This window comes from Neolamprologus multifasciatus, chromosome 20 (genome assembly GCF_963576455.1).
Source record: "Neolamprologus multifasciatus chromosome 20, fNeoMul1.2, whole genome shotgun sequence".
In the NCBI taxonomy this organism is placed as follows: domain Eukaryota; kingdom Metazoa; phylum Chordata; class Actinopteri; order Cichliformes; family Cichlidae; genus Neolamprologus; species Neolamprologus multifasciatus.
Window position 1 is genome coordinate 9,652,703 of NC_140458.1, and position 26,372 is coordinate 9,679,074.

The window sequence follows — 26,372 nt, forward strand, 5'->3', positions numbered from 1 at the left end:
ACTAGGTGCTGCTATGCGGGACTGTAATTTTGTCTGTGCCTAGCGAACCTCTTCCGTGGGGTCTGAGCTCAGGGACTTTAGTGGGGCGACGACGAGAGTTCTGCATCTCCGACAGCTTTTCTGTCCTGCCCATGGCTCCGTACCTGCAGTGCTGCAGAGAAAAGCGCGCCCCTTCCCCCACTCTGCATTATGACAAATCAAGGCAGGCAGGCAGCTGTGCCATTAGCACATCATAGCACAGTTAGTCTTCCACGGGAGAACAAACTCAGAACGCTGTACAGCACACCGCTGCGTATTCAGACAAAATGCTGCACGTATGGCACGTAAGCTAATGGCAGCAGCCTATAGCAGTTCTAGTTAATCAGGCGACTCACCCCCAAGCTGCACAATGAAAAATAAATCTTGCTACATTAACATTTGGAAAGTGGGTAATAAAGCGTGTCTAGTTATTACTGTTTCGCGTATATGCGCAGCGCTTCTTGTTTACTCTGTTGCGCTTGACGACACCGGACAAGTGATGAGCGCACATAATTAAACGCTGCCCTACTTCTGAAACAAGTTGCTAAAAGTGTGATGGTTTTTTTTTTATCTGATTGTAGAGGAGAACGATGTTAGACAAATGTAAAACATTTCTTAAAAATCTTCACGTTAACCCTCGTGGATGTTAAAGTGCGCTTTGCGTCAAAGTCGCTGTCCACACAGACCCCGCAGCTCTTTGTCACACAGGCTTTCGCCAAAAGCATCGGCTCAGTCTTGAACACTAATTCATAGCACAACATTTTCTTGGAGTGACCAACAGCGAATGGCACAAACAATCCTTTCCTTTTCTCTCCCCGCTCCCTGCCACAGTGAGGTACGCACAGAAACGGTCATATATGATTTGGAGACATGGAACAACGACCACTAAGGTGTACTGTACATGGTGCATGACACAAATGCTTTGTTCTGCATGAGCTTGATCGCTCTACTAATTTCTAAAAGGAATGATCGATCATTGCATCATGCATGAAAGCTAAAAAGATGACATCCAACCAAAAACTGAAAATTCCAGTGCACCCAGTGCTCATTTCTTTGTCCTCTTTAAAAATCGACTACAGACAACCACTAAATAAAGACAAGAAAGGGGTTAATTTAAGTAAGGTAATAGGGTGGGCTGTGTTTTCTCTTAGACAGTCAGCTCCTCCTTAACTGGTTCTGTGAATGGGCCAGTGAGGCAGTAGGGTATGAATGGCGGAGGGATTCACTGGTTCTGCCATGTATGGGAGCTGCCAGTTCACTCCCACTCCCTCAAGGGCCGTCTGCATTGCAGCTGTCCTGTGAGCCTGTGCTTCACCATGCCCTACTTTATCCTGTCAATGCTCAACCACTGCAGCAATACTTCTCCCAGCAGACACATGCACAAACAAACATAAATGACTCACATACTCATTACAATCTGGTAAATACTCTTACTGTACAGCAGGTCTTCTGACTCACAGACTGGACTGGACTTTAAACAGAATGAAAATCTGTCATCCCTGCAGCAGTTTTAGTTACATGGTGCTCAAAAGCCCTGTTTTCTGCAAGGAGCCCACACATAGCATTCACAATTGACCATCTTTTGCAAACGCTTATAAAAACAAGCCCAAATTTATTACTGAATTCACATTGCTTTTAAGTCTATGTAGGTTATCAGTCATCCAGGTCATGTAGTCTAAGGAGCTTGAAAATAAGGCATCTGGACTTTAAGTACATTGCTGTTAAGGTTTAAACAAATAGCCTCATTAGTGGCCAAATTTAATATAGACAAGATGAGACAATGTAGACAGTATTTTGTCACCCAGCTGACCTTAAAATAAAATGTGCCCTGACACATCTGTTGTGGTGTTTAATTTGCATATCAGATAGGCAGACTACAAAGTCAAAGTGGAAATGTTGAACTCCAGTTTTCTTAGCATGACAGACACAGTAAAATCAAAATGGTACTGAGCAGTATGAAAGCACCATTAAAAAGGCTATTAAAAAAACTTTATATATCAATGAATACATAAACATTATGCCAATTACAACAGTACAGACTTATAATTCATTTTAGTTAAATTTGTATAGCAAAGGCAAACAAACAAACAATAAAATAATCCCTAATCACTCAGGAACTGTAGCTGAGCTACTAAAATATCAAATTACCATACAACTTTATTGCCAGTAAAGTTACCCTCTTCAAAACCAGGAACAGTAAGATTCTAAAGATTATGCAATAGCTGAAATAATGATTAAAAGCAGCCAATACGGAGATTTTTGGTGACATTTACCTTCAAAGATCAAATAACCTGCATGCTGTTCTCAAGTACAAGCTCTTAAAAAATGGTGTTAATCATACCCTGATTTGATTCCAAGGGGAATATTGATCCAGCATGATACATGTAAAAATAAAACGTTTAAGAACAACCAAAAATGTGTCACTTAAAATGCCAATAGCTCTGTGAAAATACCATATATAACAGTTATGAGTATTTGGATTCAATTTGTATGAAATCACAATGAATTTCCTGCACAGTTGTTTGGCTCCAGTGAGTTAAAGAAAATAAATGTGTAGGTAGTGAAGAAGTTGTTAAAAGCCAAGAAAAAGAAATGATTTGAGCTGCTTGATGAACCATTAATCAAAACTGACAAAATTATTAAAGTCATAGTGGACGGTGCTCAAATAGAATAAGTAAAAATGGGGAGGGATTATGTAACAAAATGATAGAGTGAAGAAAACAGAAAGCAAAATGTGAAAAGCAACAGATGCAGTCATCATAAACGAGCCAAAGACAATACAAGAGGAAACGTACCATCCAGAGAAAGCCAGTCGTGCTGAGATGATGGCAGTGAAGGAAGTGCGCGGGCCTTATACTCAAACACCACTGAATTGGAGATGATCTGGTTACTGACAGCCACTTGTAGCGTCACCAGACCTGTATCATGAGCTGGAGAGGGTGAAAGGAATGAGACATCCGGGCATACAAAATACACAGAGGTGTCACGGTTATGTGACAGATTTGCTTATGAGTTCAACTTTCCATGGGTTTCTTCTCTCAGTGTAAACGAAAATAACACTTAGGGATCATGTTACAATGCAACTGTTGTCATACAGTAAATATCAAAATGAAACAGAAAACAGCAGAGGTAAACAGTGGCTCACTTAGCATTGTTGAGTTCACTACAAAATTGTAAAATGAATCTCAGTAAAATGAAAAAGTGATATTTTATTCAGAAATTAGCCAAAAAGTAAAAAAAAAACACAGACCATTTGTTTTGTTTGTTTTTGGTTTATGAATCATATGATGATACTGCCCCTTTACCAAAGAAATATATATATATATGTGCATGTGTGTGTATTATATGTATATATGTAAGCTTTCTCCTGTCTTACCTGGGCAGTAACAACGCAGCACCCCTGGCTGGATAAGAGAAGCTGGAACTGAGATCTGGTCAAACAAACAGCTGTAATTTGAGGTGGCCTCTTGCCATGGCCCAGTGATGAGCACCTTAACTCCACCCTGAAAAAACAAGACAAATGGATAAACTCATAACACATTCAAAGTCGGCATTCCTGATTGCTGAATATCATATATATTGTTCTTCTGCCACCTAGAGTGGAAAGATGAGAATGACACCAAGGTAAAGCAAACACAATCCTAACACTAATCTCTGCTGCCACCATGTGGATTGCTGGCATTTCGCCCTCCCACACCAATTTTCTTAAAAATACATATTAAAAACCCCACACTGAGTTTAAGTATTTTGCTGCCCTCCAGAGGCTGAAGTAGACCATTGCTGCTGACAGAAATAACTAAAGATTAACAGCACAGAGTCATTGGATAATCATGACCTCATGTTTTGAGCAAATAAGAAAAGCAAATATTAGTGTGCATATCTTTGGGCAATTCATGAAGATGGATGCAGCTATTTTTGTTTAATCTATATTTAATTTTTTTTTTAACTTACTTTAAAAAACTATTTTAGAAGACAATGTTAGAGGCTAATTCCAAGAAAGCTGCATGAAATTAAGTGGGTATAGGTATGTGTATACCCATAATCATGTGATTATGCAATTATGGGTATAAACTTACTTTTACTTACTAGTTTTCAGTACTTTCTGATATATATTTGGAATTTAAGCAGTACAAATGCTTAGTCCTCAACACTAATGCTAATCATACCACTCTGTCTTGGGTGACTGTAATTACTAGGTGATAATGGAAAGCTCTTTCCTATTACCATATTGCCTACTCAATAAAAAAACATTAAAACATATTTAATCAATCGATTATTATCAGTTATTACATTACTTTTTGCAATCATCCAATCCTTTCTTCATTCACTTCCCTTGATTTTAGAGATGTGATGTGGCTCTATAAACCTTGATATTTCCTTCTTTAGTAAAAAACAAACAAACAAACAAAAAGTTGACATTACATCTTAATTCTAATTATGTCAGTTTTATAACAGAAAAACACAGTTGTGGTCAAAGTTTACATTCGCTCATCACGGGCATCACGGTAAGTTGAAAATAAAATCAAGAATTGTGTGCATAGGTTTGACTTTATTTTGGATTTTCTCTAATCGACACAGGGTCAGTGGTATACATGCAGGTTTAAATATATACATAAAACTACACTAGTATTTGGTGAAATGTCTCTTGGCAAGTTGCATCCCAACCAGACACTTTTCGTAATCATCAAAAAGCTTCTGGCAAGACTATGGCTGCATATTTGACCACTCTTCCTGGCAGAACTGGTAGAGTTCATTTAAGACCCGAACTCTTTCATGGCATGCATTTTTAATTTTTTAATTTTTTCATTGGGACCTAAAGAATGTAAAAACGAAGAATTACCTGATTTTTTTTTCTTAGCTAATTTTTGTTTTTGAGAAAAATGAGATCCACATATGAGGACATTTGTTTCAAATTTTGATAGGACAGTGGCGGTATAATGTCCTCATAAGTGGATATCAGGCCCTTGTAGAGAAAAATTAAGTATTTTGGTCTAGACGTCCCGAAATGTGATGTGACGCCAGATCCTAGGAGGTTAAATTGGCTGATTTCCCTAAAAGCACAGACCTAGCTTTTAAGCATAATGCACAAATTTTCTGAGGTCAGGGCTGTGAGAAAACTGTGTCAGAAGCTGAATGTTAGCTTGCTTTATTCATTCCAAAACCAGTTCTGTCAGATGTGTGTTTGGGATCATTGTCCTGTTTCAATCATGTAGCTGTTTAGTTGAGGTGAAGTTGAAGAATTTGGAAGTTGTCTTCCTTCTTGATTATTTTAATGTACCATAGCAAAACAGCCCCAGACTCCTTACACCATACGTAACATTCTGTATAGCGTTCTTATGTATGAAAGCCTCAGTTCTACTCCTCTACCACACCTCTTGTCACTGTAGGATGCATTGTGATTGCACCCTCTAAATCATCTCTAATCTCTAAATAAGTCATGATAAACTTGCTTCACTCTGGACAGTCACACTGACACATGAACCTTGTTGGTTCCTGGGTTATTCTTGAACATCCTAACAAATTCTAACTTGTGCATACATACAATTGTTTAAACTGAAATCTGCAATTGTTTAGAAATAGGCAATTAAGTATGCTTAAAACCTGGGTCTGTGCAAGGAAACCAACTAATTCAAATGAACTCTACAAATTCCTCCAAGAAAAGTGGTTAAATATCCAGCCAGAATTATGCTTGTTCATGGCAACCAAAAGCATCTGGGGTAAGTACTACTAATTAAGGGACATTTAATTAAATATTAGTGGGTATGTATGTATACCTTTGAAGCTATATGCATATTTTTGACACTTTGTGTTTTAAAACTGCACCAAATCAACCAATTCTTGTTCAGAGAAATAATTAAAAGCTTAAAATTACCATGGCATTCATGCTCATAATTAATGTATCTAAACTTTTGACCACATCAGTATCAAGTAATTATTTAAATTTAGCCATTTACAGTCATGTCTGAAACAGCAATAGATCTATGTATTTATAGAGATATCTATCATTCCTTGTTTGCGGATCAGAAAAACTTTAATGTACATTTTCTGATTTTCATATTTCATTTTCATTTTCTTGTGGTAAAATTTACTATTGGGATACAAATAGGGGATACATTAAAGATGCAAGTGAAAGCTGTTATGTGCAATTTATTTATAAAATGTATAAATAAAACAAAGTATTACATAAATTTAATATGATGAAACTGGTTGTCATATTTTCCAGGATTGTTCTTTAGTTATATTAACTCCTTTATTAATTCTGCATAGAAAATTCAGTTTAGTTTCAGTCACACAGAGCTTAGCTTGTACTATATAATATTGTTTTTTATTATGGGTCACAGAAAAGGTCAGAGTATGTTTTGCTGTTGTTTTTTTTGGGTATGTTGGAGCAATAACAAATAGATAATAGGACTTTTGTTTTCTATGGGTCCGCATCAGCAAAGACAGCAAAGTCTTTTCTAATATAATGCATGTGATTCTGAGTGTTTACTTAAAATTTGACAACTTCATTTTTTACTATTGTTACTGTTGTTATATTTGTCGTGTTATCACGTGTGTTGCTTTACAGGTATTCAACTTTCTGACATAAAACCTTTGGTTTGCTATGATTTCACATTAGTTGTTGCGCTGGCCAGATCTTGCTGTGGATAATTCAGATAATTTAGTTTGAAGTGAACATGATGAACAGGGCCCCAAAAATATACAATTTAAGCAATAAATTTGTCAGTCTAATGGGTATTTATAAGGATAGCCTATTCTTATATGAAGCGTCTGCTTAAGTTAAATAAGAAGGGTCTCTGTTCACTGTCCTGTCTGAATTCCTGTGCATTTGGGATGCTGTTCTATTCTTTTGGTTTCTTTGCCAAACATTCAAAACTCAAAATGTTTTACCTGCCTTATGTGAGCCAATCAGCTTCTGTTGCCTGTGTTTTAAATCTCAGTGCTGTTCTGCATTTTTGTTTCCAGATTGTCATTCATGTCCCATTTGCTCCATATCTCCACCTCATTCTGGTCATTCAGAGAGCTTCTTTCAAGTCTATGTCTGCTTTATTTTCACCATCACCAGCCTATGGACTCCATACTGTTCTACCTTCTACCATATCAGCTTTGCCATGTTCCTTTATAGGAGTCAAATCACCAAATAGCTTGTTACTCAGATTCAATAAATTAAAATCAGTTTTTTTCTAATAATCAATCCTCAGTCAATTATTAATTTACATACATAACATTGTATTTTTTAATTTTCTATTTTTTTTGTATAAAAAAACAACACCTCAGACAGCACTTTAGATGAGTGGGCTACTCTAAAAAATGTTAGACTGTTCTTGTGCAGAAGTGACCATTACAAATATGACTATTGTGAGTCCTTCTAATCTCTTTCAACAATTAGGCTGGTATATAAATGACCAAAAAGAAAAAAACTCACCTCAGGGTAGGACCACTCAGGCGAGTAGTCAGTGACCATGAAAAGACGGCCTGTAGCCTGAAGCATCCCCAGAGCACCCTGGGCTACAGCTGCAGAAACCACCTCTGCTACATTCATGTAGGACAATGAGCCGGTCTCTCCTGTGCCTCCTCCTGCACTGGCCCCTCCACTTAAAGACTGGGGACTGCAGCAGGGTTGGAGGCAGAGCTCTGAGGGGCTGTAACCAGAGCCCCTGGCTCCTCCATCTTCCTGGCCCTGCTGTGGGGGCCCACCAGCTGTGGTCTGGTTATCTGAGTTGTGAGATGTGACAAGCTGGTGAGCATATAAGGTCCCTCCAGCTGACATGGCTGTTCCACTACCATCCACAGAGATGAAGTCATTAATGAGGTCAGAAAACTGGTTTCCAAAAGAGATGTCAAAGTGATCCAGACTTATCTCCATGCCTGTCCCTCCAGCTCCTCCGTTACTGGCTGCTCCACCCAGACCCTGGTGGGTTCCTACAGCATTGTAGAGTCCCTGCACCATGCCCGCGCCTTGGAGAAGAGGCTGCAGCTGCTGTTGCTGTTGGGGGTGGTTGTTGCTATCACTGGTGTTGTTTCCATTATGAATTGCTACCCCTTCACCCGCACCTCCTGTCCCTCCTTCGCCGCCATCTGAAGCCTGCTGCAGGTAACGTTCTGTTCCTCCTCTCTCTCCATTTCCTGCCCCACATCCCTGGATGTGATCACCTGCTTTAAGCAGATTTTCAGCTCCATTCTCAGTGGCTCCAGTCTGAGCTGAATTCACATTCCCAGGTTGCTCTAGACCAACCACCTCCTCGTGCTCAGTGCTCAGCCCAGGAAAGGCCGCCTGGTATTGTAGCAGCTGGAGAGAGCCAGCCTGGCCAGGCCCTTCTGTGGGTGAGCCTCCATTGCAGTTGGTTCTGTGCTGGGTCTGATGGGTCTGATGGTGGTGATGAAGGTGGCCATTACTGCCAGGTGAGTCTGTTTTTACAACTTGTAACCCCATATAAGCTCCAGAGTCATGGGAGTTGTGCTCCATCAAATGTGTTTTCTGGCCCATGCTGGGCCTCCCCTGCTGAGTCTGGCTGGTCTGAGATGCATCCTGGAGGAAGAAGCTGGGTGAACGATTCTGATGTTGCATGTGAGGACTGGACATGGCTTGACCATAGCTCACTGTGGTAGTGCTGGACGTATAGTCTTGCTTGGCATCGATGGCACTGAAATCCATTTGCTCCAAGGTAGTGCTGGGACTCAAACCACCTCCAGATGGAAGCAGGGAGCCCGTGGCTGTCAGACCGAGGCTTCCCTGACCTGAACCAGCACCAGATGACACAGATACGCCACTCCCACAATTCACTACTGCCCCCACCTGGTAGCCACTCTCCTTGGCCAGCTGCTGCTCAAATGATGTATCTTCTGTTTTGATGTTCTTTATGAGAGCTGAGTTGAAAGTGTAGGTATTATCTGGCATGGTGGGGGAGCGTTGTAGACTGCCATTGGTGCTAGCACTGCCGCCAGAGGAAGACGAGGTGGAGGAGGAGTTTCCCTCTGTCTTCATTGCGCTGCCTCCATAGGTCTGGCCTTGTTTAGGGTTGTTCAGGAAGCAGTCGGGATCAAAGTTCATATTAGTTTCTGGGATCTTGATGGTTCCCGAGTCCAGACTGCTGGAGAGCACCAGTTCCTCAGACACCCCAGCTGTAGACAACATGGAAAGACTGTCTCCTGCAGTGGTAGTCCCAGGTTCTCCTACACCTCCACTGGGGAAAGCAAATTTGTGACGATCGGAGGTCACAGACAGCACCAGGCCCTGTGAAGTGGCATCTGCACCCATGAGGTGAGTATTTGGACCCCCAGTAGGAGACATGCTGTAGACAGGGTCTCCAGGGACCTCAGACATAAAGACACTCTGAGACAGGCCAGACATGACAGAGGCCACATGACTCATCCCTGTCACCACAGGGCTATCAGCCATGTCCGGATCGCTGTTGAGGCCGCTGCTGATGGAGACAGGTGAGTTCTGGGTGGTGTCCGGAACCTCAACCTGGTTTGTAGATGACACCTCTGTGCTGTTCTGGTGTAGCAGGACAGGCTTGTGGACTTTTCCATTGCGTTTCTCCCTGGTGCTACCCCCTCCAGTCCCTCCCCCAGAGCTTTTTCCTCCACCATGGGCACTGTGCTCTGTTTTCCCCTCAGACACATCGTTGTTCTGTACCTCTGAGTGGGCACTACTGTATCCCCCTGAGCGGGGGTCCACTTTTGGGGAGATAATGCGGTGTTTGGCACTGTTGCATTTGTGGTGCACACTGCTTCCTGCACCTATACAAGGGCAAACAGAGCAAAAGAGGTTTGGGATTTAGCTGTGTGAGGGAGTAAAACAGGCAAATTTATTCTATTGATTTCCAAGTGCTTAAAAATTAGGCAAATCTACTATTCAATGAACTGAGGCAAAGATGGATTATTAGTTTGTCTTTGTATTTATAATTTTGTGCAACATAATCTTCTCCTCTCATAGGCATAAGGCGATGTAAGTGTATGGGACGCTCTGCACGCCTTGTTATCTTAAAAATAACAATGGAAGTGGGGGTTACTTAGAGTAATTTGTTCTCTAAATTAGAAAACCTTCACTCTCTACATTCTTTTTCTGATTAAAAAAGTCAGTGAAATAACACAGCTGAAAATATGCTATTGAGATTAGCATAAAATTTGAAAAGCGCAAGGATATTTCAGATATGCCCCTGACACAGATATTAGGAACTTTAAAAAATAATAGGGCCCTACATTTGATTTCACTATTAAATCACCAACCCATAAAAGAACAACCTTCTCTGATTTACAACATACTAAACATTATCTTTATGTCCTCTCGCTGAATTTTTGAGTTCTCTCTTTTATAGAATAAACTCCTCCCCACCCACTAGCCCTTACCCAGGGTGCCCGTGCAGAGGCAGTTGTGAGTCCGGGGAGGTGGCTTAGTTTGGTGGCTGTCCAGAATCTGTTGCACTAGCTGCTCCACTGAGAAGCCAGAGCTGCTGTTCCCATTGCTGCAAGTCCACTTGATGCCATGAACTGCCGGGAGAGAGGAGGAGACAGAGATGTCAGCCAGCCCAACAGACCACCAGCCACGCCAACCCCCCGCCCCACCCACTGCCCTCCCTGTCTACCTACTAGAACACCTCATGCTGGTCGCCTCTCCCAAAAAAAGTTTCCACATAAAAACAGTTAGTATTTCTGGTTTTCCCTAAAGATAAAACAATCCACCGACTCAGACAGACTAGTTTCAATAAAAAATCTAAATGGCAGTACCTTTGATTATTTGTTCAGTCTCTATCATTTCTTCCCCATTAGACTGAAACAGCTCTAAATTTCCCCCTTACCCTAAACCCCCTGTTTCCTTTCTTAGTACATCATTGATCGGTTGCTTTCCCCTCGTATCACTTCAACATAATGTCAAGCCTTTTGTATTGGACTGCTTGTTTTTGTTGTGCTTCTTTTTCTCCTATATGTCAGTGCCTGCTGCTACTCCATGGCATCTCCTCTGTGAGTGCTGATGAAGGTGACAGCAAGCTCAATCTTTCTACTCGCCACCCTTACCCTGACCTATGACTCTGTTCTGACGGGAAAAGCTTCTGGGAAAGAACATCACCAATCTGCTGCTGCCGGATCGGCTGCTGCACCAAGGGAAAAAAGGAGGTTTTCTCCTGTAAGGCTCCACTCGCTTGCCTCAGTCACACCTCACTAGCACCTCCTAATACTTTTCATCGCTCCACTTGTCAAGCAGCCACCACTTCTGATGAGACAGATAGTGGTTTCAGTGGCTGTAAGGTGGTAGGAGACATCACTGAGTGCTGCAGAGCTCAGGCTCTCAACTGGGGAAAAAGGTAATATTTCAGAAGTGAGGCATATTTAGACTATCAAACAAAATCAAGCCAGCTTTAATTCAAGTTCTCTACACTCTAGTACCTCCTTTGGTTAAATATGCAAGCGAGATACATAGAGAGAATGAGGTTCAGAGCATGTATGAAAAAAGCTGAGGATTTGCTTAGTGCATGTCTGTTTGCACTTGAGATAAAAGGAGATGGAAACAGCGTAGGAGGGTGAGGGTAATGGAGATTAAAGACAGAGCTAGTTAAATTCAAGTGAAAAAAGCTGGGAAACATGATTGCATGACTGTGATAAGGATCAAACTTGAAAGCTCTACATTCCTTTGGTAGATTACAGGCTGGTCACCAGCAGATGTCAGCAGAGCTGTAGTGATTAAGCTAAGATCATACGCTCCACAGAAAACTAACTGTGGCAGGTTATAGAAACATGAATAGGATTCAGTTTGATGTATAATAAAGTCAGATTTATTCAGCCATTAATCTACTGTGGGTGAGCTAAAAAAAAAAAAGGGAAAAAAAGCAGATAACAAATGTGAGGGGCAAGTTTCATCTAACGTTACTACAATTAATGCACAAATTGTGTTTGGAGGTTAAACCACTTTAACCTCTTGACGTTGTATTATGTAAATATACAAAATAGTACTAATGAAATGATGCTAATAAAGATAACAAGGCAAAATGGTGTCGTGAATTTCCGTCCATAGCAAAGCAACATGGAAGCTTCAGGACAGACGAATGTCTGTGCTGATGATCAAACTCAGAGAGGGTGACAGAGCAAGAGTGAGAGCGTAATGCAACAACTTACATCCACCATGCAGCGCCATGCCTATTTGTCCAAACAATCTTGTTTCCCCTCTGCCCCGATCCCTCATGCCAGATTGCCACAGCCCTGTTCATCTAGACGGGTGTCACCCCTGAAGGCTCTGAGTTGTTGACGTACAGTTACCACCGTGTCTGCCTGTCTGCTCTTCTCACTGAGGGTTATATTCTAAAGCAGACATGACAGGAGCACTGCCACTAGGTTTAATCCCAGTGGAAGCAACAGCTCAGGCACCGAACGGCGACCTATTCATATGATCATTCTGATGATTGGATCCTGTCATGAGCAGCATCATACAGCCCTAATGACAAAAGCAGTTGATGCTGGGCATTTCCCACTCGGTTGTCTCTGCACCACTGGACATTATATGGGACAGCAGAGTACAACAGTTTATATGATGGCCAGTGCTGCCTGTCTTGCCTTGGTCTGTTCTACTCTGGCCCTGTCTGTCTAGCCTGGAGACAAGCCTTCTGTCTGTCTGAGTGTTTGTTAAAACTGCTCATGCGCTATCTGTCAGCAGGCTTGGGGCATAGCTGCAGAGTGCTGCGTGTTTATTGCATTAGACCAAAAGAGTGAATCAAGCTGGCTGCCTTGTCTATGGAACTGTAGCGTGACTGTGTAGCGATGCCCCTCTCTTACCCCCACCCTCTCTTACCCCCACCCTCAGCCCCCCCTATCTTCTTGCTACTTCTCTTTCTCATCAAACACCGCGGGGTGTTAAGGATGACGAGGTCAGACAAGGCCATGTTTCACAGGGCTTATATTTGAACTACTGTGTGTGAGCATTCGTGCATGTGAAAGGTTTTGTGACTGAGAGCAAGAATGTGTGTGTGTGTGTGTTTTGTTGTGGAGAGACAGAATAAGCTCAACTGATCCATGAAATCCACATTTTTCCTTTGTTGTTGTTTTTTTTGTATCATTAGACATGTCAAATGGTTTGTGCAGTGAAATTTTGTGAAAAGCACAACAAAAAGGGAAGAGCAAGACAAAGGGGGGCAATTATTTTGGAAAAATTGGCATTGATCTGGAAAAAATAACGATTTGATTTAAAACTAAGAGTGTGCTGACAAAATTCAGCTTGTGAAATGGGAACCATCATCAGTTTCTAAGAAAGCAAATAAGAACAATTTCCAAACATAAGCCAGACATGAAAACACTGAAATGTGTACTGTGGAAATTTTGCGCTTTGCATTTGATGCTCAAACCCTAAAGTTTAAATTTAGATTTTGTATATTCCTGATAAAGTGAGAAAATAAAATTGTTCAGCTGGTTACCCATGCATTTTGTCCCAATAGTTTCACTATACAACCTAAACGGCAGGCATAAGTTCTGCTACGTTCTGTTATATACGAAGGGGGAGTCTTAAAACTACACACACATTTGAACCCAACATCTTGAAACAAACACAACAAAATATAAAAATGACTATATTTGGGGAGCTAATTTATGATATAAATAAAGCATGATTCACAGAGGCCAACTTCATCACAAGTTTTGGCTTCTGCTCCCTGCGTTGAGATTAAGGTTGCTATCTCACATGACCACTAGATGGCAATGTTGCTCTATCATTGAGTTCATGTTGACATGTCTTGTGCTCCAGGAGAAAGAGTAGAAGGATGGAGAGGAGAAGAAAGACAGAAAGCAGAGACAGAAAGAAGGAGAGGGATTTTTTTTTGCTCTTTATGTAGCCCCTCGTGTAGCCTGGCAGCTAGAAGGCATCTCACACTCACTCTCTTTGTCCCAACAACTCCCAAAGTTAATGACTTTACGCATTACTGCAAATGGTGCTTGATTTTTACATTAAGCCTCAGATGTAATGAATACAGTAGGCTGTTGTTGCTCAGCGACTGTCCTGAGGTAAGGCTTTATGTTAAAATGACCTAAAACTAATGCTGTGATGAGGGTAACAATACAGCCTAGACCCCAGTGATGATGGCCTGGACTGCCTATTCAGTATGCAGCCAGCACGTGTGTGTGTGTGCTTGTAAAGCTGCTGACACCTTCCTCTTTACCTAGCCACATCACCAATAATTGGCCATTGGAATATCAGTCACAGCTCTGCTGGCCCCTGCCAGATACGCCCAAATTAGAGTCTGGTTGTTAAAGGTATCTTAACAGCTCTCTGAAAGATTTTCAATGCCCCCACAAGGTCCCCTTTTGGCTATTATAATCAGCAGACGAACCCTGACTTTTTTTTTTTCCAAAACATTGCCTCGATCTTTGAGCAGGTCCAGAGACTCATAAAAACACATAATGCAACTCACAGAGCATTAGTAAAGCTGATTAACAACAGGGATCAATCCATTGAGGGGGGAGAGAGACAGAAAGAGCCAGATAAGGGGTGAAGGGGGATTTCTGGTGAGTCAGACATTCTTGCTCCCACGCACTAAAATGAATCAATAACCAGCTTGCTGCCCTCCTCTGCTTTGACTGCCTTCATGGACCAGAGGGGAGATGTACTCTCTCAGTCTGGCCGGAGTGGTGCCAGAGGTCTAGGGGAAGAGCTGAACTTCGACCTCTAAGTAAGAGACAGCTCCAGGAAGAGCACAAGCACTCATTTAAAATTGCAGAAATACTAGCCAAAGATGTTCTCTGACTGAGGTGCTGAGGGCACTTAGTGTACCAGCTATAAGATAATAAGACTGGAACATAAATAATCAGGCAAAAACAGCTGCCAGTAGTCTTTCCATGCATGCACATGCAGGTGTGCATAGAGACTATTAAGGCCTAATTTGCTGTTACAGCCTCTGCTCATATTAAAGGCTATGAATAAAAGCTAATGCATGCATAGCCCAAAACATTATTACTCAAGTTCTCACACATGGAGTACTGTTGTTCATTTTGAGATTAATGGACACAAAAAGCTGCCCAATGAGGCTGTTTTTCTGCATGACATGATTTAAAAGCTATTTCCTTGTTTGTAAAGAAGTCATTTTAAATTTTAAAAGTGTGCATGTTTCCGTCAAACAAGCTGTCCTGCTTCAAAATTCCTCAACTCACACATGGGTTTGAGCTGGCCGATCAGTTCCTCCTTGGTCCACTTGGCCCACTCTTTCTTGTCTGTATTGATGGAACACAGGATAGGTCCACATGGTTTCCCACAATCCTCGATCGCTGGAACATTCAAATAGTGGACGAGCACAATATCAGGGTTCTGTGGGGAAATCAGAGCGAGCAGGATGGTTACACAAATGCAAGAAATAAAAGCTTGATTTGCAAAGATGAAGACTAGAAACAAGTCAATTTATCTGCAAGGACAGAAGATTTGTTGAAGTGAGATATTCAGTCTTTCTAAAAAAGCGAGTATACTTTTGAAATAAGTGGTAAAATAATTCAGCTCAAGCATTATATTGAGTCAAATAAACTCAAAACCAGCTTGTCAATTTTTCTTACACTCTTTATTTAATTCTTATATTTAGTGAAAAATTCTCAAAACCAAAGCTACCAAACAAGATAATAATACACAAATCACATCCACAACTTCAGCAGTTTTACAAAGAGCTTCTCATTCAGTTTTCTCATTCACACATATACATACAAATATATATATATATATATATACAAATATATATATATATATATATATATATATATATATATATATTTCTGTACATGAGAGAGACAGATATTCAGCATAGTGCAGGAAAAAATTGAGACTTTGGGGACTGATAGTACACATCATGCAGTAAACTGTAACAAGTGCTAAACAAGTCCTCGATAATCACCAGTGGTGAGTCAGCACCTGTCTTTGGACTTTCAAAGCAAATAGGCTGGTCCCTGTCATTTTTTTTTAAAACATCAGCTTCATCAGACTAATCTCACACAGATGATGAGATGTTAACAATTTCAAAATGAGTTTGTGTTTTGCCAACAAATAGACCCGATTATGCAATTGCACTTAAAAATAAAAATGAATAATGATAGTTGATAAGGTTCGATAGGGTAGAGTGTTAGTAATGATTATTAAAATGAGTTGTTACTGCTTTGAAAAAACAAATGTGTGAATGTGTTTATGTTGATAAAACACACATATTTGTAATAATTTCACTTAACAAATCCAGTGTGATTACTGGGCAGTCTTGAAACAAGTTAGCACAGCTAATAACAGTCTTGATGGACACAAGAGGGCTTCAAACATCCGCATACTGTGTGATGTGCATGCAACGCAACCAGCTTCTATAATTACCTTTATAGTGTACAATTTGTTAAGATAAAAAAAAGACCCATATTTACATAATCTTCTGAACATTCTTACACATTTTTCTGTTCTTGCATAATATATTATTCTCAAAATAGATCAATTAGACATACAATCACAAGGCTTGGTTAGATTAGGATTTTTTTTGCAGTGCATAGTGGATAATCTGTTCCATGGTTTCTTAAGGATATAATGGAGTGATAGTGACACATGCAGTACTCGTAGCTACTGTGTCTCAGATGAGAGGGCTTTTATGTGGAACAAGCCAGCTGGTTGGTGAGAAGTAAATGTTGCTGAATTAGAAACCCTGCATGGTATCCCTCACACAGACAACAAAGCCCAAGAACAGAAGAGGAAATGCACAATCCAAAACATAGCCAGGCAGCAGAACAAATCTGGGATCAGAAATCTGCAATAATCTCACTCATTATGTGACTGTATCTCTGCATCTCCAAATGTGTGATTGGATGCGTATACTAGTGCGTGTGCTCATTAATGTGTGTATTTGTACGTGCATATGTGTGTTAATTACAATGTGTGCTTGTGTAACACACGTATGGCATTTTGTCAAGTCCTCCCACATGGTGAGATGATGCCCTCAATTAACTCTGCCAGTATTTACCAAGTCAAAACTCAATAATTTTCCGCCTGCAAATTGTTACTGGGTTACCTCTGCAAATTCTCTAAATTGACAGCTTATGAATAATAGGTAGCATTTAAAGGAATGTTGTGCAGGTGTGAATAACATCCATTCACTTCTGTAATCATGAAAAGCTTTGATTACCCAGCTCTCACAAGGAATGCTCTTATTTCAGTCTTTATCATTTCTGTTTCACTGTCAACATCTGATTGCCACTAAAACCAACAAAGACAAACAAGGTAAAATATCCCCATACTGACACATACACCTGACCCATACACAGCCAAATGTGCAAACACACATATGGGTACAACCACAGGAAGAGATGCTCTCATTACATGGTCTCTGGGTATGCTTGTTAATCTTTTCTGAATGTTTGGCCTTGGAGTGCTCCTGTTGGTTGAAAGAAACAGAAGGAGATTTATTTGTCTTTTACAGAAGTAAATCACACAAAATCACACTTACATGTGTGCATGCAATTGCAGCTAAATAAGATGCAAGAATGGACAAACCGACTGAGACCTTGATCGAGAAAAATGCTGTGACAACACGTGCGTGACTGCAGTTTGAGGCTTCATCAGTACTAAGTGGCAAATAAATCAAGGTGCTGCTACTGTAGGTCTGTGCTCCCTCTCACTGTGAATCATTAATCTGTGACTATGCCCCCCTCCATCCCCAACCACAATCTCTTCCACCGCCTTCCACCGCCTCCCACCGTCCCTCTGATTTTCCTTTTACATCAGGCAGGGGTGTGGTTGGAGGGACACACAGATACACAGAAGCAGTTACTTCTGCGAAAACGTCCCAACATGCGAACGACTACCATCTCTGATGTGTTTGGGCACTCACGGTTCAGCAGTACATAATGCAATCTATGAAAGACAGATGACCTTCCCTCACCACTAGCAGCAGAAGCTGGATCTAGACATTGCTTTGTGTTATCGTACTGCTTTCCTTGTCCCCTGTCATTGGCATGGACACTAGGTGATGACTGCTGCCCTGTTTGGATGGAAATGGCACAGGCGGTGTGCGATGCCCCCAGATGGCATCACCAGCTGTGTCAATAGCCAAGAGATGCCCTCAATCTTTACTTGGAATGAAAGCGCAGAATGTAGACAGCTTCATTCAATTACGAGCGTACATAAATGTATGTGGATCTATGGGCACAGTCGGGAGTGAATGTGCACAGAAATAGAGCACATGTATAAGTGTGTGCAAACACACAAGCGCACACGAAAACAGACTGAGCAAGGACAAACTAATTAGCATAGTGTAACAGACACACATGTACTCACAAGACACATAAGGCTTAGTTGAACACAATCATACACGTGGATACGCACAATCTCCTTCCTCCAACGCCCACACTCCCAGCTGTTTCCTACCTTTTTACACATAACTACACAAATATGCACACACACACACGTATAACACGATAAACACAAAGGAAGAGACCATGAGGTAGTCTTATAGCTCATCCAAATATAAGTAATCTTTATGTTCGCGTTTTACTATTAGGAATTTGCTACCTATTGTAAACCAAGAAGAGAGCCAGAGGCATATAACGTCTGGAACTTTCACTCTTTTTTCAGTCTTGTTTTACTTCTTTCTCTCCTCTTACTTTACAACATATTTAACAGTTCTCTCTCAACTCAGGCCTACCTCCACTCAAAGAGGAAAACAACACAATGAAAGTGTAAAGCGTCACATAAATCTATCAGGATGGTAATTTAATTTAATTTCCTGCTGGCTGCTTTCTTTTTCCACAGTGTAATATCAGTGAGTTGGTTTTCCAAGTGTAGGGGGAAAAGGCTGAGGGTGACTTTTTGCCTGGATAGTCTTTTTCAGAGAAAATGAGATCTCATTAACTTATTGATTAATTGTGTAATGTAGTCTTTGGTTGTTTTTTCCCTCTTATTTCCCATTCAAGTCTCAAGGCAGAGCTCCAGCCTCCGCTCTGCAGCGGTGGGGAAGACTAGAACAGAGTTACAGGAACCTGTGGTGTGCATTGGCATGTGCAAACATTTTAGGCATTTTAGACAACACCGCCATGGATGAACTGGATTCATTGTAAACAACTAGAGACAGGCAACTAGAAAACAGATTCCTACGTCAGATGTATTGACCTCACAGAGTTCTGTCCTGAAGATTATTAAATTAGTCTGAGATTATATAAGGGAAGACAGAAAAAGTAAAACAGACTAAAAAGGGGCTGCTCGGGTCAGGTTAGGTCGGAGGGTTGATTACATAATGTGCACGCAGCACACTTTCATGCACACTCTGAATGGAAGCACGGAGAACTGGCCAGTAAAGAGACAGACGGGCAGTAAAAACTTAATGGGTTTTTTGACAGTTCCACCCATGCAGTGGCTCACTGGGATTTGTCCTTGTATGCCCGTTGACCAATACGCAACTGTGTATTTGTATATTATTATAGTCTTACATGAGCCTGACATTGCTTGTCAGCATCTGTGCCAATCACTCATATGTATTAATGCATGAATTTATCATGTATGCATAAAATATAACATGTGTAGCTAGTATTTTGACGATGCTGTGTTGTGTTAATGTTTACTGCGCCTCCCTAGAACAGATGGATAGATGTTGAGCTAATTACTAGAGGAGTCTTGGGGAGTCAGCCATGGGGGCGGAAGGCCTGCTGTGTGGGTGGTGGAGCTCCTTCCTGCCCCTCCTTTCACCAATCTCTCTCAAAAACACAGTGAAAAACACCAACATACAACAAAATGAATGCACATATAAAATAATACAGTCACGCACACACAGACAATTACAGTCTAATATACAACGCACGAGACAAGCATGAAAAAGGTGTTGTGCCAACACTCACGCGCACACGCATGCATATGCAAGACATCGCCATCGCAACCAAAGGATAAAGGTGCTGTTGTAGCCAGGCAACAGGTTTCTCTGGCACCCACGCACTTAGAGGCAGCCAGTGCTCCTACGATCTCTCAGTGAATGCCTACCTCCTCCTGAAGTCATACACCCTGCTCTACTCCAAAAGACAAGGAGGGAGAGAAAGGGAGAGAGATTCGCTGATGGAGCTGAAGACAGAGTTAGATGTTGGTGGAGACAGATACAATGACCTTCTACTTTGTGCTGAATGTATAATAGTGAATGTGCGTGTATAACTGCACAGAGATATAACGAACTGAGACTCGAGCACAAATTACATCTGTTGGTAAAATCTGGTGTGAGTGGTCAAGTGATGTGTCGGCTGTCTCGTTAAGTCTCTGTGACCTTGCCACAAGTGTGCCACTCTCTTGGAGTTCTTCCATGTAGCTGCTCCTCCAACAGTCCACCATAGCTCATTAAGAGACAAAAAAGGCAAGGGAAAGAGAGAATTTGAGACAGAGATACATGGAAAGACAGAGGAAGAGAGAAAGAAGAATGAGGGTAACAGCTCTTATATTGTCATTCAGGCAGCTCTGCTCCATGATTGTACTCCACCATAGTAGGCCTCGCTTTCACAACTCGTGCACAGGAGCGATAAGAACACCATTAACATGAAAGAATCTTAATTGAGAGGGGATGCTTCATGGAACAAGGATGAGCCAGGGAGTGAAGGAGGGAAACCTTGTTCCACTCTGATAAAATAACCGACACTGAAAAAGTGGGGGGATTCAAAGTCTGTCATACTGAAGGAAAGTGCAGAGCAGACAGGAAATTAGGTATGGGAAAAGCCCCCCTTTCCACTTTCAGGGAAATAAGCAAAACACTAAAAAAAACTGAGGCAGTTCAGTGTGGAAGAATTGAACCAGCAGGCTATAGGATATCCATTTCAATACAAAATATCAAGAAAGCAGAAGCAGTCAATTGTTTTGTCACAAACATTCAGCATCAAGGCATAAATACAGCAGGGATGGGTGAGGATGTCTCTGCCTTTGTATCTGAGTCTGCCTACATTAGATTATAAATAGCATTTGAATGAGCGTCTAGAGGCAGATTTCTGTATGTTAGTTGGTGTATGTACATCAGTATGCGTGCAGAATGAGTGCAATGAGCTGTGAGTCTGAATTGAGTGCACTGACTGCATATTCATGCTGTCTGTATGTGCAATGCATATTAGAATTTGTTGTTTGCATCGTTGCATTTGCCTGTGCGGTTTCATGTGAATATGGAACACCTGTGCACCGGATGTATGTCTTGCATGTCATGTGCTCACAGTCTGCAGAATAAGTACGAGGGGTGATTAAGGCTCTCTTCACTTGGCTATGCGGGGGCAGCTGCCCTGGCAGTGGCATGGTGATGGATAGCATCGGGTGCCAGTCATTAGGCAGCCTCCTGGCCTCTGGCACTGAGGTTGCACTCTTAAACACTGCCCTCCCCCGCCCATCCCCAAACACCACCGCTCATTTCAAGGTCAACTGCCTCTGTGGTGATATAAGTTCACCTTCACAAGTCACAAGACTTCTTCCTTTTGTTTGGAACCTTTATCGTTCCCTGCCAAAGGGTGTGTTTTGGAATGCGGGGGTGGCTGGCTGGTGCCTTGCCTCATGCCGGCACACAGAAGCACAGACATGCGCACGCAGTTCATCAGCACACACGCAAACTCACAAACACACACTGAGGTAAACAAAACCCTATGTCAAACCCTCCCAAATAGGTAGCAAACAGCCCGAAGCTCCTGTCGAGGTAGCAGAGCAAACCCCTATCTGAACCTGCTTCTCTCTGGGTTATCTATGACAACCTCTTTGTTTAAATGTTCCCAGTTTAGAATACAGACACTCTAATTGGGGTGTCTAGAGTCAAAGCACAACTTAACTGCTACAGTTCACCTTCTACTGCATCTAGCTCTCCATCAATTACAGCACTGCCTGAGTGCCAAGCTAAAATGATGCCTGGGGTGAGTATCAATCCAGGGTAAGAGTCAGTTTACAGGGGGCTTTCTTAATGTGAACTGCATCAAATGCCTGTGTCCAAGGTATGTGAGAGGAATAGCAGAGCAGGGGGCACAGCAGGAGATCCTGATTTAGGGAAGATTCATACTCCACCTCTTTACTTCCACTACCTAGTGTACTGGCTGGGAGATATGAAAGGCAGAACTTGGAACTTTTGAGGACCAGGAAGAGGCCAGCATGTTTGAGTGTGTTTCAGAGGAAGCCAGGGGCTGAAGCCTGTGATGTTTAATTCAGTAGCACATAATCACTCCGATGGAGTTGAGAGCGGGGCTTTAAATAACTCAGCTTAGAGGGGCAGAATGGCTTCACTCTGGGTGGGGGAATGCAAGTTTGTGTGTATGCGTGTGCACGTATGTGCACTTGTGTGTGTAATTGTAGAGATATGTGAGTGCATTTTGCAATTCTACACGTCTGCGAGAATCCAAGAGAGTGCTCCACTATTTTTGTGTGTGGCTCCTCCCCGCTTTGAAATATTTTATTTGTGCAATGCACCACAGTAAAAGGTGGAGTGTGTTTGTTGCCTTGCCAAGTATCTGCATGCATTACAATAAAAGTGCAAAAGGCCAGTATTCAGAGCCTGAATATGGAGGAGCATTCTGGATGCCAAGCAGGCAGTAAGTCAGGCAGTAAGCCAGGCAGTGAGGCATCGAAGCTCCTTTAGCTGCCACAACACAACTCACAGTTTACAGCCCACTTATTCTTCCTAAGGCCCTTACAGAACACACTACCCTCTCCATTAGCTGCGGTGGTCCCAAGTGAGAGTCAATGCTACACAGGGGCAAGCTGAGAAAGGGCCAACCGGAGCCCAACTGGCTGCCATAATGGCCTTAGCAGAGCCCATGGCAGTTATCCTAAAATTCAGTGGCCAAGCAGGTGACACCAAGTAACATGGGAGTAAAAGCAGGGAAAGAAAGTTAGTGAGCCCTCTCAGACATAGTGGGGCTTTAACCACGTGTTCTCTCTTTTTATGGTTCTTTTCTTTTGTTTCCACCTCACAATAACCTCACAACCCCTGGCTTTCTCTGAGTCTTTTTCATCACCTCGCTCTCTTATTTCCATCTCTTCCTCTTAGGGCATACTGCAATTCATTTGGAGGAAGAAACATCGCTAATGCCACCTCTCTTTACTCCCTCTCTTTGGCTCTTGCTCTCTTTCATATCAGTGCTGAGTCTGATTTGTTTGTGCGCGTGTGTTGTCTTTCTCTCTGTGCCAGTCGACAAGGCGTACTATTTATGTGCCTCTGCCCATGTCTGTGAGCGAATCAGGACTTCACAGGAGCAGCCAGGGGAGTGAGATGTGCTGGTGCATTTCTAAACAGGGAGTCACAGGGAGGACTGATGTGTGCCCAGCTGCAAGACGGTCCAACCTGGCCACTATCTTCCTTCGCAATAGCTCGCTGAAGAACAATAGATAACACCACTGGTCAGCATCAGAAACAACTGCTGGGGTTGTATCACAGAACTGACCCAGTCAGGCACAAAGTGTTGTGAACATGAATGCACACATATGTAGATATGTACTTACACCACAAAGCATCAGGAGCCTTTCACACATTGACAACAGTAGCCACAGGACTGCTGAGCCTGTGTCCTCTGTCAAACAGGGTGAGGGGTTCATTGTTATTACTGGGCTGGATAGTGGAGCAGTCCCTGAGCTCAGCTTGGCAAGACCTCTCTCTGGAGATACACGCAGAAACCTCTGCACATGCACATGAGTACACACACACACACACACAAAACATACAAATGGGTAATCAAATGTCTACCAATGGGGGACAAAAATGCTCAAATGGTTTCCTAGCAACCAATGGTATGTACTGGGTCCACATGAAAAATGAAAAATAAAGACAGTGTGTGAATGGGTACTTGTGTGTGTGTGTCAGACAGAATGAAAAAATAAGGTTCAGATTAACAGTGCACATTAGAAAGATATAGAGGTGTTTTTGGACTGAAGTACAGAGATGAGACATTGTGCACTGAATAAGAAAAGGTAATGAAAAGAACAAAAAAGGGGGGAAAAAAAGCTGCATCAGGGACCTGCCACTCTAATCGACAAACAGCATTTCCCCAGTATCTCAACAGGGGCAGTGTTGACTGCGAGTTGATCCAAGGAACAAGTCTGCAGACAGTTAAGGTCATGGTAGTGTAATGTCGAATCACAGTTCAAAAAGATTGCATCATGGGAATAAATCAGTAGCTTACAGACTGTTACAAATATGTAACACTGCAGGGAAGGGGATTATGCACAAACCAAAGCAATGCCTTCAGGAAATGGCCTAAAATGCAGTGCGCCATGTTTAAATGTAAAACACAGGGGGTTGTGCTGTACCAAAGTCACACAATCAGGTGAGAGTAGTGGTTTATAAAATTGCTACAGAGCACTGCACAGAGAAACAGATGAATCTCGTTTTCCAACCACTGCTGAACATTGTAAATAAAACACAATTCCCTTTTAAAAATGATTAAACAACAACAACAACAACAACAACAAAACCAGAGTTACATTTTATTTGTTTATCTATGTGCTAGCATATGAAATGTGAGGCGCAAAGCAGCGTGTAATAGTGTGTGTGTGTTTCCACAAGATACTACTCTGCGCGTGATTGTGTACGTGCATGTGTCGCATGTCTGTCTGTAAAATTGTGCATGTGAGCTAGAGAAAGGCATACTATCTCCATCCAGCAGCTGCCACAAAGAGGCTTCCCAAAACAAGTGCAGGGCCGTGACAGAGACAGAGCGACCGCAACCTTCTGGTGGTGTAATAGGAAATTAATTGAGACCATCAATATGGTATTAATCATTAAAGAACAGGTGCTGAGGTGGCACTTTGCTGACTGCTCTGCTGTTGGCAGCACTCACATACACACTTAAAAGTAAAAGTTTGATCTGCTGTTTTGCAAAAAATGTAGGTGGGAACAAAAAGAGAGGTAGAGAGAAAAAGAAAATGAGGGAAAGAAAGTCCCATTAAAACACAAGAAGAGAGAGTGGGACCAGAATGGCCCAGAGCGTCAAACAGTGCTATTCTGTCAAATCCCGCTGGTGTCACAGAGATATGCACAAGGTGTCCTTTGGTGGTGGTCCAAGGTATTGGACGGCAACAGATAGTGCTTCTCTTTTGAACGGTTACAAAGTCCACATTAGGAGGCTGGAGGGTTGGTGGTGGAGTAAGTTGAAATGTTGTTTGCCAGAGAGACCATGTTTGGGTTTTGGGAGTTCACTTATCCTTACTGGTTTGGTTTAGATGCCAAAAAATATTCAATTAGTTTTAGGAATAGACAATGTTTTGGGTTCAAATATTCTCAATTATAATATCCCTGCAACTTAAAGAATTACTTCACCAAAATCTTTTGTTTTGCTTTGCCAACAAAACAAATATTGTAGGATCAAATCAGTAACACACCCACAAAGAGTAGAAAACCAGCTCCTGGAAGCACTATATCAAGAACTTAGGGTATAACACGTCACATCTCTTTCAACGCAGGACCAGATGTGACCCTGGATTCACCAAAGATAATCAGATGTGAAAACTGGATGGGGTCCCCATCTTCAAGGTGCACCACCATCTCACACCTTCGTGTCCAACTTCTAGTTCGTCTACTGAGCCAGTTGGGTCCCTTCAAGCAATCACTAGCTTGGATTCCCCCCAAAAATCCAGATTTATAATATGAAAGAGAATGGACATGCCATTTATCAGTAACCTATATTTGGACAGCTTTAAAATACTTCAACCCAATTTGTCTCATGAAAAACAAATGCACCTGATGACTGACAGAAACAACACTGCACATAATCATTTGTATAATATTGCAGGACTAATTCTATTAGTCTGTGTTTCAAGTAACACACTGTGTTTTGCGTGATTTTGATCTTCTGACTCTTAGAAATACATAACATAACATAACATAACATAACATAACATAACATAACATAACATAACATAACAAAACAAATGTAGGGTATAAAGTAGCAAAAAGCACTGTGAAAAAATTAGAAAATGTTAGGTAAATATTCATTAAGTCCCTTGGAGGCCATGTTTCTTATAGCAGCTAATTCATCATAAGATAAAGCACAGTGAGGACTCGAGGGCAGTGTTAATCAGCCGGAGGTGAGCCAAATTGCAGAAACTACAATAAGCTGTTAAGCACACCACGTCTTCAAATTGTTCAAGGTGTGTCACTGCGATGAATGCTTCTTCTTATGAATAATACATCACACACGTATACATAAATATATCTGGAACAAACTTTGTATATGTGTCTATGTGATGAGATGCGCACAAAACATGAGCGTATATCTGTGTTTGGGGGGGGGTTGTACTTAGCGGCAAAGTTCAATAGTCTTTAGGGATCGCATAAAGTCTTCCAAAGGCACCTTACCCCAAACCCTCACCACTCCATGTTTGTCAGTGTCAAGGTTGAGCCTATCAAATGTTTATGATTCAAGAGCTGTAGATAAGACAAAGATTG

At 41.8% G+C, this 26,372-nt stretch overlaps 1 protein-coding gene across 1 annotated transcript in view; it reads right to left on the bottom strand.

Annotated features, from left to right (window-relative positions):
* The window catches only part of camta1a (calmodulin binding transcription activator 1a), a 278,699-nt gene that overhangs the window by 21,288 nt on the left and 231,039 nt on the right, over positions 1-26,372 (bottom strand). The window contains 5 exon segments of the mRNA XM_085146299.1: positions 2,814-2,948; positions 3,395-3,521; positions 7,445-9,762; positions 10,372-10,512; positions 15,148-15,301. Of these exon segments, the coding sequence (XP_085002425.1) occupies positions 2,814-2,948; positions 3,395-3,521; positions 7,445-9,762; positions 10,372-10,512; positions 15,148-15,301 (2,875 nt within the window).